This window comes from Amblyraja radiata, chromosome 34 (assembly GCF_010909765.2).
Source record: "Amblyraja radiata isolate CabotCenter1 chromosome 34, sAmbRad1.1.pri, whole genome shotgun sequence".
In the NCBI taxonomy this organism is placed as follows: domain Eukaryota; kingdom Metazoa; phylum Chordata; class Chondrichthyes; order Rajiformes; family Rajidae; genus Amblyraja; species Amblyraja radiata.
In genome coordinates, this window is record NC_045989.1 from 16,272,969 (window position 1) to 16,287,336 (window position 14,368).

The 14,368-nt window shown below is 38.6% G+C and overlaps 1 protein-coding gene across 1 annotated transcript in view; it reads left to right on the top strand.

Moving 5' to 3' along the window:
- tex9 (testis expressed 9) overlaps positions 1 to 12,421 on the top strand; it is a 34,797-nt gene extending 22,376 nt beyond the window's left edge. The window contains exons 8-12 of the mRNA XM_033050083.1: positions 3,420 to 3,502; positions 7,529 to 7,702; positions 10,940 to 11,074; positions 11,833 to 11,967; positions 12,100 to 12,421. Of these exons, the coding sequence (XP_032905974.1) occupies positions 3,420 to 3,502; positions 7,529 to 7,702; positions 10,940 to 11,074; positions 11,833 to 11,967; positions 12,100 to 12,174 (602 nt within the window). The 3' untranslated portion in view covers positions 12,175 to 12,421. The remainder of the gene's footprint in view (positions 1 to 3,419; positions 3,503 to 7,528; positions 7,703 to 10,939; positions 11,075 to 11,832; positions 11,968 to 12,099) is intronic.
- Positions 12,422 to 14,368: the final 1,947 nt, after the last annotated feature.

Sequence of the window (14,368 nt, forward strand, 5' to 3'; positions counted from 1 at the left end):
GTAAGATCTTGGCGCTTGTGCAGAGGATTTTCACCAGGATGTTGCTTGGATTGGAGCATTTTGGCTACTGGGAGAGATTGGATAGTGGAATGGAAGAAGCTGAGGAATAGTCTGATAGAGTGATATATTAAATAGTTAGGGGGCGAGATAGTAGTAGAACTGCCTGCTAACTTATTCTGATGCATGCACTAGAATACCTCGATCCCTCTATTATTCATTTACAGTCTCTCGAATTAGATAAGAATCTGCCTCTTGATTTTATTACCGAAATGTGTAAAATTTCACAGCTCCCCACATTAATTTTCATTTGCCAGTTTTTCACCCAATCACTCTATTTGAGCAGAATCACAATATCCTCATAGCAACGTGTCTTTTTTGTCTAATTTTGTATCATCATCAAACTTGGAACCCTTACAGTTTGTTCCCTCTTTCAGGTCATTTGTGTAAATTGTGAACAAATTTGTGGTTGAAGAACCAATCCTGCACTACTGCATTAGACCCTCCAGACTGAATGTTAGCTAACTAGTTGTTTTCTATTTTCTAATATCAGTGTTTCCTACCCTAACTTTATATTCTCTGATTATACCTCCTTATCCCTTACAATCTCCAGGAAAGGTAGACAAGGCCAGTGAATCTATCTTCAGATGCCATACACCATGAAAGAACTACTTGTGTCAACAGTTGCTCACACCTCCCTGTCAAATGGCTACCAGGACTCAAACCTTGCAACCACATCCTCCCCTGCAACACAGCAAACTCTGCTGAAAGCTTCACACCAATATATCAGAAACTGTGTACATTGTCAGTTATTCAATAATGGCCACACATCATCTTAACAAATTGCTTGACTGTCACTAGCCCAATTTCTCTTGCAGGACAATTGATGTTATTATGTCTGAGATTGATTGATTTTTACAATCCAAAGTTACTACGGGAATTTGAGTCATGTGACAAGGTCACAAATACACAATTTCACTGAAAGATGGAACATGCCTAATATGCTAACATTCTACTTCTATTCATATGTTCTTGCTACGCAGAGGACAAATGAAGGGAGTAGCAGTTAACCAGTTGGGGCAGCTGCATTCCTTCCCCCCCATTGAGGAGACTGTGGTCACTATCTTTGGAGTGGCTATTTCTAAGGTTGTCAACATGGCAGGTCTTAAATCATAGAATTAAATGATATCCTCATTCCTATGTGTTCTTACATTCCACGTTCCTCACACAATCCCTCCTCACACAATCCCTTTTGTTTTAGAAGCTGCAGATAGTGGAAGCAAGCAGACATGCCTTCAACAACCCCATTCAAGTACATTTCTCCTTTTATATCCAAGGACTGTAACTTGCCAGGCATTTGTGGAATAACAATCTGGAAATGAGAGAAGAAAAATCAACAAACCATGTTAATGTGGGGCATTTCACAAAGCTTTTCCAGCATGGAAATGGTAGCCAGCTCCATTTGAGCAGTTCCATACCCATTCTGCCTGAGATGCCAGAGATCTCATCTTCCATTACAGGACAAGGAGAAGCCATCGAATGTCTGAGAGCTACCATGTAAGCTCATATTTCCATCACGGAACTCCAAAATGCTGCAATTCATGTTCAGACTGTTGCTGCAATTCAAGTTCAAAATGGACAGAACATGGAACATACTTTTTCATTGATCTCATCAACTGATCCTTTTATTTTCTTTCTACTTTCACACTTATCTAGATTTCCCTTAAATACATCTTATGAATCATCACAACTACTTCCTCCAATAGAACGGTTTCCTTGGAATGGAGAACTTCCTACTGGAGAAAGTAGTTGAGATGATTCATACGATGTATTTAAGGGAAACCTAGATAAGTTTATTTATCTGAATAAATAAGTTTCTCCTAATTCCATTTGGATTTAGTAGTGGCAGGCTATCTTACGTTAGGGCCTTCAATTCTGGTCTGTGGAAACATCTTCACGACATCCACACTGTTCAAATTCATGGATAATTTAAAAGACCATCAACCTGCTTAACCTTCTCTTTCCAAGGAAAAAGGGACACAATGTGTTTAGAAACATAGAAAAAAAGGTGTAAGAGTAGGCCGTTTGGCCGTATGAGCCAGCACTGCATTCAATATGATCATGGCTGATAATCTAAAATCAGTACCCCGTTCCTGCTTTTCCCCCATATCCCTTGATTCCTTTAGCCCTAAGAGCTAAATCTAACTCTCTCTTGAAAACATCCAGTGATTGGCCTCCACTGCCTTCTGTGGCAGAGAATTCCACAGATTCACAACTCTGGGTGAAGAAGTTTTTCCTCATCTTAGTCCTAAATGGCCTACCCCTTATTCATAAACTGTGACCCCTGGTTTTGGACTCTCCCAACATTGGGAACATTTTTCCTGCACCTAGCCTGTCCAATCCTTTAAGAATTTAATGTGTTTATATAAGATCCCCTCTCCAGTGAATACAAGCCCAGTTGAGCCATTCTTTCTTCATATGTCAGTCCCGTGATCCCCGGAATTAACCTGGTGAACCTACGCTGCACTCCCTCAATAGCAATAATGTCCTTCCTCAAATTAGGAGACCAAATTTGCACACAATACTCCAGGTGCGGTCTCACCAGGGCCCTGTACAATTGCAGTAGAACCTCCTTGCCCCTAAACTCTCATCCTCTCGCAATGACGGCCAACATGCCATTAGCTTTCTTCACTCCCTGCTGTAACTGCATGCTTAATTTCAGTGACTGATGTACAAGCACACCCAGGTCTCGTTGCATCTCCCCTTATCCTAATCTTACATCATTCAGATAATAATCTGCCTTCCTGTTCTTGTCATCAAAGTGGATAGCCTCATATTTATCCACATTATACTGCATCTGCCATGCATCTGCCGACTCACCCAACCTATCCAAGTCACCCTGCAGATTCATAGCATCCTCATCGCAGCTCACTGCCACCCAGCTTTGTGCCATCCGCAAACTTGGAGATGTCACATTTAATTCTCTCATCTGAATCGTTAATATTTCATCATTCTTGAGGTATAACCTTTTTACCTGGATTATTTTGAGAAATCCTTTTCATTTCTGCTCCGATACTAATATATTATTTTTCCTTGAAAGCCGCTATTGCCTAATATCTGCATACGCCTGACAGAATTGATGCATGAGTGAATAGGAAAGCAAGGCAACGTGGAAACAGACCTCTCAGTTTTCTAGTTGTTGATCTCATTCTATTTGTGTAACAGATGAAAGGAAAAACACTTCTTAATTTGTGAATTTGATATTAAAACACATTACACTATAATCTGTCCTCAGTTAAGTAACTATTTAGTGTTGAAGGTAAATATACCATAATGGATAACTATTTTGAAAGGTAGTTGTTTGATAAATTGTGTTGATTTTTTTTTTTTAAATTCTATTCTATTACTTACTCTGAACTCAGAGGCCCAGATACGATTTCTGAAAGCAAAACTAAGAGTAATGCAGGAGGAACTGGATAGACTAGCTCATGAATACAACAAGAAGGTAAGGGTCAAATATAAAGTCACCCAGAGTTTAGAAGTATCTGTTATTAAATGGCTTGCTAATAAATATTTTAATACCATAATCAAATTGCAATAATATCAATGTAAGTGAGATAGACATCAAATACTGGAGAAACTCAGCGGGTTAGGCAGCATGTCTGGAAAAAAAGGATGGGTGACATTTTAGGTCATGATCTTTCTAGGTCTGAAGAAACGTTACGCCTTCCAGCGAAGAAGGCACACCACCTCTCTTGGAAATTTAAAGTAATTTGGCATATTACTGAAAAAAATCCCACAGATATACAGTAGGACGTATCCTGACTGGTTGCATCATGGGCAATTCCCGTGGTCAGAAAATGTGGAGTAGTGGATTCAACCTGGTCCATCGAGGCTATAACCCTCCCCTCTATCGAAAGCATCTGTATAGAAACATAGAAACATAGAAAGTAGGTGCGAGAGTAGACCACCAGGTCCGTCGAGCCCGCACCGCCATTCGCTCATGGCTGAACACTAAACAGACACACTTACCCACATTTTACCCACCACCGATGTTAGACTAACCGGTCTATAGTTACCCGCCTTCTGTTTACTTCCTTTTTTAAATATAGGTGTTACATTGGCCATTTTCCAATCCACTGGGACCGTTCCTGCCTCCAGGGAGTTTTGGAAAATTATCACCAATGCATCCACAATCCCCACCGCTATCTCCCTCAAGACCCTTGGATGTAATCCATCAGGCCCAGGGGATTTATCCTCCTTCAGTCTCATTAATTTCCCTAATACCACCTCCTTGGTGATCTTAATAGTATTTAGCTCCTCCATTCCTACCGCCCCCTGTTTATCCAGCGTTGGAATATTTTTTGTGTCTTCTATGGTGAAGACTGATACAAAATACTCGTTTAATGCCTTTGCCATTTCCATGTTCCCCACCAACAACTCTCCAGTCTCACCCTCCAATGGACCAACGTTCACCTTAGCCACCCTTTTTCTTTTTATATAGCTATAAAAACTCTTACTATTAGTTTTTATGTTGTTCGCTAAATTCCTTTCATAGTCTATTTTCCCCGTCTTAATTAATCTCTTAGTTATTTTTTGCTGACCTTTAAATGCTTCCCAATCCTCTACCCTCCCACTATCTCTGGCTACCTTATATGCCCTTGCCTTCAGCCGAATACTATCCTTTATAGTTTTACTGAGCCATGGCTGACTGTTCTTACCCTTACCCCTTTTTTTCTTCATAGGAATAAATTTTTCTTGAAGGTTATACAGTATACCCTTAAACGTACACCACTGCTCATGTACCGTCTTATTCTTGAGTCTGCTATCCCAGTCAACTTTGATCAGCTCAGTCCTCATACCTTCATAATCCCCCTTATTTAGACTAAGCACCCTAGCCTGAGTTTCAACCTGCTCCCCTTCTATTTGAATATGGAATTCGACCATATTGTGGTCACTTGTTCCCAACGAGTCCCTAACTATGACATTTTTAATTAATCCTGCTTCATTACACAGGACCAGATCCAAGATTGCCTCCCCCCTTGTCGGTTCGGTGACATACTGTTCTAGGAACCCGTCTCTAATACATTCTATAAACTCTTCCTCTAGTCTACCCTGCCCAGTTTGGTTTGCCCAATTAATATGAAAATTGAAGTCCCCCATGATTACAGCAGTTCCCTTTTTACATGTATGAGGTGCTGCCTCAAGATGCTGGCATCTATCATCAAGTTTTCCCACAGTCTAGGCCATGTCCTCTTCTCACAGCTAACATCTGGCAGGAGACACAGAAGACCCACATCTCCAGGTTCAGGAATGGATATTTTCCTACAACTATCAGATCCTCAAACCAACCCATGCAACCCAAATCCTAACTCTACAAACAGAACACTATGGACCACCTTTTGCCCTACCATGGTCTTGTTTTCTTATCCAATTTGTGTCTTGCGTTAATGTTTTTGGCACTGTATTCTTTCTATTAGTAATTTAATGCTTAATTTATACATAATTTGTTTTGTGTGTTGACTGTCCAGGTGTCTGTGGTGCTGCTGCAAGCCAGATTTTCATTTGTACCTATACCTCCATTCTTGCACATGTAAAAATAAACTCGACTTGACTTGGTTCTGTTTTTCCTTTATACTTATCTGTAGAAGTTCTTACAATCTGTTTTTAACCTTACCCTTATATTCTGCTTCAACTTTCATCATTTACTTAATTCTGATGTTTTCTGAATCATAAGGTTTTCTGTTTTTTATTTGGCCATATTATACATTGATTATTTTGATCCAATGCAACCTTTAATTTCCCTTTATAGCTACACAGAAAAAATAGAGGGATAGTTCAGGACGATGAGAACCAGAATCTGTCAGGGATATACGGTGTATATAACCACTTGACTAGTTCACATCTTTTGCCTTAGAGATATATATTACTTGTAAACAATTTCTTAATTCAATAAAAGTTAGCCAGTGGTTGTTTATTGTTATAATTTTAATGTTGATCCCAATCTATCATAGACGCCTCGTGCATCTGTAGGTTTGCTTTATTTGGACCTATTTGAACTAAATCACTTCCAATCTTCACATAAGATTTTTTCATATCATGATTACTGCTCCCTGAAGACCCCAGATCATAGATTAACCCTTTTTCCTTGTGCATTACTGAATCTAAAATAGTTTGTTCCTTTGTAGGTTCCTCAACACACTGATTTAAAATAAAACCTCTTGTGAATTCCGTCAATTAATTGGCCACAGTATTTCTGTTGCTTTTGGATTTAGATCAGTAACAAATATAAGCGTAAAAAAAGGTAGATGGAGTTTAATAGGAATAACAGTGATGTGCTGCACTTTGGGAGGCCAAATGTAAGGGGGGAAGTATACGGTTAATGGCAAGACCCTGAACTGCATTGATGTATAGAGGGATCTTGGGTTCCAAGATGATGAATTTGTCAAGAATATTTGCTATGCATGAATTGGCAATGCAATTAAAATAGAGAAAATAGTACTTAGAATATCAGAGTAGACATACATAAAAAGTGGCTGTTATTTGCATCTGTATAATTATGTTACATGTATCTCACAGCTAAATTTTAATCAAACTCTTTGATATATTTTATTTGTGGTTAAAGGCTTTGGTAAGATTGCCATTTTGACCTCAACCACAAAGTTTCAATATATTAATATTAAACATATTGAGAACTGAGAATATCCCACATCTGGTAGATGTTAACTGAATGATGGCAAATTCTTGACACATTTGCCCGACTGACAGTTTTATTTTAACAGGCATATATCGGTTTCAGTGGAATGGTTTATCTTGTTGAAAATATCTTGATGCTTAATCAGTGCTTACATTCTGCCTCAGATCAATTTCAGAAAGGTTGCAAACTCTGGTTTTAACAAAAATAAATGTTCCATGTGTCTAATCTCCTGCACCATTGGTCTATTCTCCACGTTAGCTGGCAATCAGTCGGAATTTCAACTTTTGATTAGCCAGAGCCATCCCAACCAAATGCCCAGAATTTGTCAACATTTGCATCTGCAGAAATCCAAAACTTGCTGCGGAAATTACTTATGATACGACAAATATGTCAGAATTTCACCACAAAATATACCTTTATTCATGCCGTGGGCGGCACCTTTTGATTCTTAAAAAAATAGATGCATTCAACACAAATATGAAAGAATCTGCAGATGCTGGTTTAAATCGAAGATAGACACAAAATGCTGGAGTAATTCAGCGGATCAGGCAGCATCTCTGGAGAGAAGGAATGGGTGACGTTTTGGGTCCAGACCCTTCTACAGAATATGATGTGTTATATCTGATCTTAATTGTGACGAGAGAAAATTAACCTGAAATGTTAACTCAGCTCCTTTCTCCATAGCAACTGCTTGATCTGCTGAGTATTTCTAGTTTCTTCCATTTTTATTTAATGAACTTGATGGTGATTGTGGGTTGAGTGACCATTTCAGTTGACAGATTTTGGATAAAGTTATCTTTTTGATGTTTCACAGTTTTTACCGTTGCTTAATAGGATGATGAAAATAATACCTTGACTAGCCATGTAAAGGAGGTAGAGGAAGAACGCATCCGATTACAAAAGGCAACGAACATCCAGCAGTCTCAAATTGAGAAATATAAAAGCCTGGCTGATGAGGCACAAAAGAAAAGTGATGGTTTACAGCAACAAGCGCTCGCTTTGCAAAAGGTATATTTCATACTATAACATTTAAGTAAACTGATCCATTTAAATTGTTACATTTCTACAAACATTGTGGATAGGCTTTGTCGCTCCTGATAGCTACACAAGGCAGCAATTGATCTGTTTCATAGGCCCTAATGATTTGCTCATATTGGCCCTAGAGTGAAAATCAAAGTGATTCCATCCCACTTGCATGCACAAGTGTGAAAGGCCACATAACATTTAGTAAAAGTACAGTCAATTTGGCAAATTAAATTGGCATTTAAATTGCACACTTCGGATTACTATCTTTTCAGACCTTCCAAGTTATCGGTTCATTTGCTAAAACTTTATTATTATTTTCCTGAGATTTGCAGACTACGCTTAATTTACTGCTACTTATATGAATAGAATGGGTCCAATTTTTTTAAATCGCAGGTTCCAGAACGTCCTGGAAATTTTTGTCGCGTTTATTTGTCCAAGGAGTGCAGGGCTCTTTGGCCCTTTTTTGTCCTTATCCAGTATACAGCTTTCAATGAATTCACTGGTTATTGTCAGGAGTAAGAAGCCCAGGGAAATGTTTCTATTTCCCTGGGCACTGAGATCAATCATGCTTCCCATCTATTTCTGCAGCTGGCAACATCTAAGTGAGTATGGACCAGGAATCAAACTGGAAACTTCAGCTCTGCAGCCTTTAGTGCTCTCATTAAGGATTAGTTATTTAGATACACTGCAGGCCAATATTATTTTTCTCAATCAAAACTGAAGTGTTAATATTCTAAAGCCGTTTTGGAATTTATATGAAAGATTGGATATAGTTACTGAACTATTCTTAGGCAATGAAATATGATGCCAAATTGGAAATATTACTTGTTACTGCCATCTTATGGTTAGGAATGGAAAATGTACTCTCTATTTTAAGGTTTTCTGTATCCTCCCAGAGTTATACAAAATGGGTTATGCATGGATTATCATTACATTGAGCATAATAAGTAGTAGTTTATTTCTACAGAATTATTTTAATCATGTATTTTGCTAAATTTAAAACTATGCATGTCCCTGACGAAGTTGGCATTTTTTAGGCTGCCTTCTTGAAATGTAGTTTGACGCTGAGAAGATTGCTGGACCAGTTTAAAGGCCGTGAAGATAGACACCAAGTGTTGGAGTAACTCAGCGGGAAACACCGCCCATCCTTTTTCTCCAGAGATGCTGCCTGACCCACTGAGTTACTTCAGCACTTTGATATAAGCTAGCATCTGCAGTTGTTTGCTTGTACATGAAAGGGTGTGAAGACTGAATCATGTTGGTGTGGAACCTGTGTGACAGAAAGACCAGTTTGGATAAGATCAGTGGGTCAGTGAGATCGCACCATGAAGAAGAGTAGGGCATACAGAACCAAAGAGGACCCAGTGGGAATATACAAGTGTGATTACTTGACCATTATTTGACATTTATAAATTTACTTTGCAGAAGTAAAAGACAGGAGGAAGTATTAATTCCATTATGAAAATTCCTTGTATGTTACAAGACGTACTTGGCTAATAAAATATGATTGTGATTATGATTATTATGGTGATGTCTATGTGGATGCATTGATAATTGGGGGGGGGCAACTGTTGAAAGATTTCTAAGTGGTATTCCAGATATTGTTATCACTCAGAGACGAGTTGTTCATGGACAACCTAGGCAGTTAAGGTAGAAACAAAGAATTACAGATGCTGGTTTATACCAAAAATAAATACAAAGTCAGTGGGTCAAGCAGCAACTCTGGAGAAAAAAGATGAATAACGTTTCGGCTTGGGACCCTTCTTCAAACTGTTGCGATTCTTCAACTCTAGAGTAACTCAGATGGGAAACATCACTCATCCTTTTTCTCCAGAGATCCTGCCTGACCTGCTGGGTCACTTCAGCACTTTGTGTCTATCTAGGCTGTTAAATATCACTTCGGACTTGCTCTCAATCCTTGCTGGTGATAAAGGCTATCATGTCATACTAACCTACTTGTGAAATATGTGGAAGAATACAACAGATCTGAAAGCTGTTGTGATGAGTACTATAGAGATCCTGCAGAGTAGTGTAGGCAGTGGAAACATATTTAAAAAAAATCAAAATAGAACTTATTCAAGTAATAAATATATACAAAATACAGGAACCGTGCAAAAAATTAATCTGACATTCTCGGAGGCTATACAAACATTCAATACTGTTTTACACAAATTTATCCCCCGTATTTCTGTGTGCTGACAGTCTGCTATGTTGGATTTGATTTGGCAACATGGCTTTTGTTATATATATGCTGCACATGTCTGTTGGGTACACGCATATTTATCAGCAAGGACCTGCATGAATCCTGTGGCAATCATCACACCACAGTTGATAATTGAGGTTAAGGAAAGAGCGTTCACATCACGGCCCTGTTTCCACCAATCTTTCCACCACTACGCACAAGAAGCGCAAGACACCATTGTATGCAGATGCTGAGAAGTGTGTTAGATCAAGATAAATTGAAGTAGATTCCCCTTCTGCTGCAGGATGGTGCATCGTTGACAAGCAACACCAACATTGTAATACGCAAGTAGTGATTTGTATCCTGTGTAGGAAAGAACTGCAGATGCTGGTTTAAATCGAAGATAGACACAAAATGCTGGAGTAACTCAGCGGGAGAGGCAGCATCTCTGGAGAGAAGGAATGGGTGACATTTCGGGTCGAGACCCTTCTTCGGACTGATGATCTTCAGACCCATCTTCAGACTGATTTTTATCCTGCCTTGTGTAAGACTGAGCTAAGAGCTATATTATATATTTTTAAATTATTTTGTAACAGCTGTACAACATGCCTCAATGGTGCAATAGATATTGTACACCAAGCACAGATATTTGCCAACATTTGTTTCATGCCTATTCATGAACCTGGCCAAATGAAAGTGTTTGAATATCAAAAAATCATGTCAAGATTTTTCCCCTACCAAATTGTTGGTTGTGGTTTTGGGTCATTTAATAATGTAATTAGCATTTTTAAATCCAGATATTGAAGGGCCTATAGCTTAAAATCAATATTTCTTACTTTCTTCCATCAGATAATGTCTCGATAAAAAAGAGCCAGCAAATTGGCTCAGTGACTTTTTTCAGAAATGCTTTACATACATGCAGAGTTTGATAGGTTTTTATGTAAAAGTGAAATATTATAAATAATGTATCTTTTAATATTTTGATGTTGTATAAGTGAAAATTCAGTGACTTCTTCATCATGTAATTGTTATCCTAGGAATTAGAGACCCAGAAAAGAGCCCAGAAGCAATTTGTAACAAACCACAATGCCACAGAGGTTCGTCTGAATCGGGCATTAGAAGAGACCGACAAATACAAGGCGGAGCTTAATAAAGTGAAGCAAAGTAATAAGGTAAAATAAAGATATTGGGGAAAATTATCAATTCCACATTCAGCCACTCTTGAGGGCACCGTTGAGAGAAGAGTCACTCAAGCCTTGAATCCTTTTCTACCCAAACTCCCTGAATTTAAGGTACATTTAAACAGGTAAAAGGATAGTCACGGTTGAGAGGGATATGGGTCAAAGGTGGGCAAATGGGACGCATAGATGGGCATCTTGATCGGTATGGACGAGCTGGGCCAAAGGCCCCATGTCTGTGGTTTTGATTGACTTTTAAGCATCCAAGGTGGTTTATCAGTGTTGAGGATTACTTGTTTCCACTCCAGTCCTGTGGGTCTAGATGAGACTGACATGAGAACAAAAATGCTTTAGGATCACTGAAATTTTAGTTTCTATCTCCATGTATGGCATCTACCTTTTCTATTTCCATCATTCTTGGTAACCTTGCATTTGTACTGATTCTTTTCTGTATATTTTCTTCATTTCCTTAGCTGCCAATTTTTGTTCTAGGTCATCTGATAGTCTGACACTAAGGCAGCTCATTACTTGCTTATTTTACCAATTGAATGGTATTGTGGTAATTCATCCAAAGAAGCTACTCAATACCAGCTCTCAGAGTCCTCGAGGAACATGGTATTTATTTGCATTGTCCACTGGATTCAGACTGCTGAAAGTGCTCTGCCCCTCTCCATTATTTCAAATTGGAAGGTGCTTGACTGGACAAAACTAAAATAAAAGTAATGTAATACATGCTAATTTCTTATGTGCAGGACATAACTAATCAAGAAAAACTAACAATTGAACAGCTGAAGTTAGAAAACAAGAAGTTGGAAAAGCAGAAAAATGAGCTTATGACTGGCTTTAAGAAACAGATGAAGTTGATAGACATTTTAAAAAGGCAAAAGGTATGATGTGAAAATGAGAGAAGCGGCAATTGGTGACCTTGCCATTTTTGGAAATTAAGAGTATTAAAATAATCTGGTGATTGAATGGTATTATCATAGCACTAACAGATCTCAACTATGTTTTTTTTAAAGATGCATGTGGAAGCTGCTAAACTGCTCTCCTTCACTGAGGAGGAATTTATTAAAGCATTGGAATGGGGAAACTGATTGGAAGAAAAGGCAGAGTAATAACTTAATATTGTAAACCATACATTTGAATGCAATTTCAAGTTTGCAAAATCTATTCATGTTTTAATATTATACAATTATTTGAATGAAATAAAGATATTTTCTACATTTTTCATTTCCTTTTTCTCTTTTTCGTACTTGTCTATTAAATATCGGATGTTTACTTGCTGCAAACCTGATGATTGTCTGCATTCTTCTTTATTAAATCCCAAATCTTGAAATGGTACATGGGTTTTCATAATTAGCCTCTAATATCTGATTGCCTGAAGTGACCCAGATTGACAGCAGAAGACCTGTTGGCTAATTTTACTTCCTACATTTTCATTTATTTTCCTTTGAAGTCACCGGTGTTCATACTTTTCCATGACTAAGTCAAGTGACTTAAATTGTTTCGGTTTTAAAGTATTTAAATGTCATCTATCAATAAGGACAATAGAAAATTCAACTGGGGATCAAGCACTTCAATCCAGCACTGTATTCCTAGTCATCTTTTTTTACAACTCACCATCATTATAATCGTTGAAAACGTTAGCGACGCAGTGGTGCTGGTTTCCGACGGGAACGGTGATGGACACACCACACATCTCTGTCCTCCATGCAGCTGGCAAGCTCCTCTTTTGTCTCTACACATGAGTCTCTCAATAATGTCTTCAGCACCGTCTTGATGGTCCATCCCGGGTCACGTCTTTCATGGGTGGGTTCCCGCATCACAACCTTGTTTGTTGGCATTTGTGGGTTGCGGTGGCAGTGACCAGCGAGCCTTTTTACAACTAAATTCACCAAACAACTGTTAATAATGGGTTGGACACTTAGTTAACCTAGTGATCAGAGAAAACATCTATTCCATTTTTCTCCAAATGCCATAGATGCAGAAATCAGTATGGCCATTTCTTGATCACTGTAAACCGATTTTTCTATTCTGTAGCACATCACAGATAAGCATCACCTAGTTATGAGATTGATTTTGTTGCGGTTAACAAATTCCTGTATTGACATAAGTTCTGATTTCTTGCAAAATAACCCAAAATAATTTCCTTTGATGGCCTGTTCAAATTGGTCACAGCTTGGCATATCCATCAGCAGACATGTTGTTCTCAGCGTGCATATTTCAAAAATGAAATGTCCTGAATGTGCTTTTCTTTGTAAATTGCTGCATACATTTTCCCTCTCTCACATCATCTCATCCATTTCTCATACCCCTTCCAGCTACCTCAGTGTGGGACAGCGGTAGAGTTGCTGGCTTACAGTGCCAGAGACCCAGGTTCGATCCTAATTATGGGTGCTGTCTGTATGGAGTTTGTACATTCTCCCTGTGACCGCGTGGTTTTTCTCTGGGTGCTCCAATTTCCTCCCAAACTCCAAAGATGTACAGGTTTATAGGCTAATTTGCTTCTGTAAATTGCCCCTAATGTTTAGGATAGTGCTAGTGTTCACTGGTTGGCGCTGACTCAGTGGCTTGTTTCCACACTGTATCGGCACATTTACCAGCACATTTCTTAACTCTGGGACGAAACTGGACCACTCAAGAAAACCCACATGATCACAGGGAGAACATGCATGTTCCACACAGCAGCTGGGATCATGCACAAATCTGGGTTCCAGGAATTGAGGCAGCAGCATCTCCCACCCTTTGCTCCCTCCCCATTGTTTGGGAAGATCAGCTGAAACTCTCTTCACTTGTACTGTTGGTCTGGTATGGTATATTCAGTAAATTAAGGTGTGTAGATCACCTATGTTGTGCAGTTCATATCAATTTTTCAATGCAAGCAGCTGCAATATGCCATGACTCAATCTGAATTTAATAAATCTCTTCCTCACAGATTAAATCAATTCTTGTAACAATTGTAGCACTGTGTGAAGATACAAGGCACTGCTTTATGTAATTTTAACATGTTTTGGACTAGGCAAACACATGGAACCAGTTATGCTGATCTCAAAACCCAATGTATGTGAGAGGATTTAGATCATTCATAGAGAAGTCAATGACTAAGCTACCTCTAGTGCGAACTTCTGTTACTCCACTGGTCCAGAATGCGTGCATATTTTTCCTCCACTGTATGCTTTCAGTTAAGTTGATAGTTGACCATAAGACAATATATTGCACGTATGAATTTTTTTTCAAACTTCCTTGGAATCCAGTAATTCCCCATCAACTTCAAAACCAATATTTATT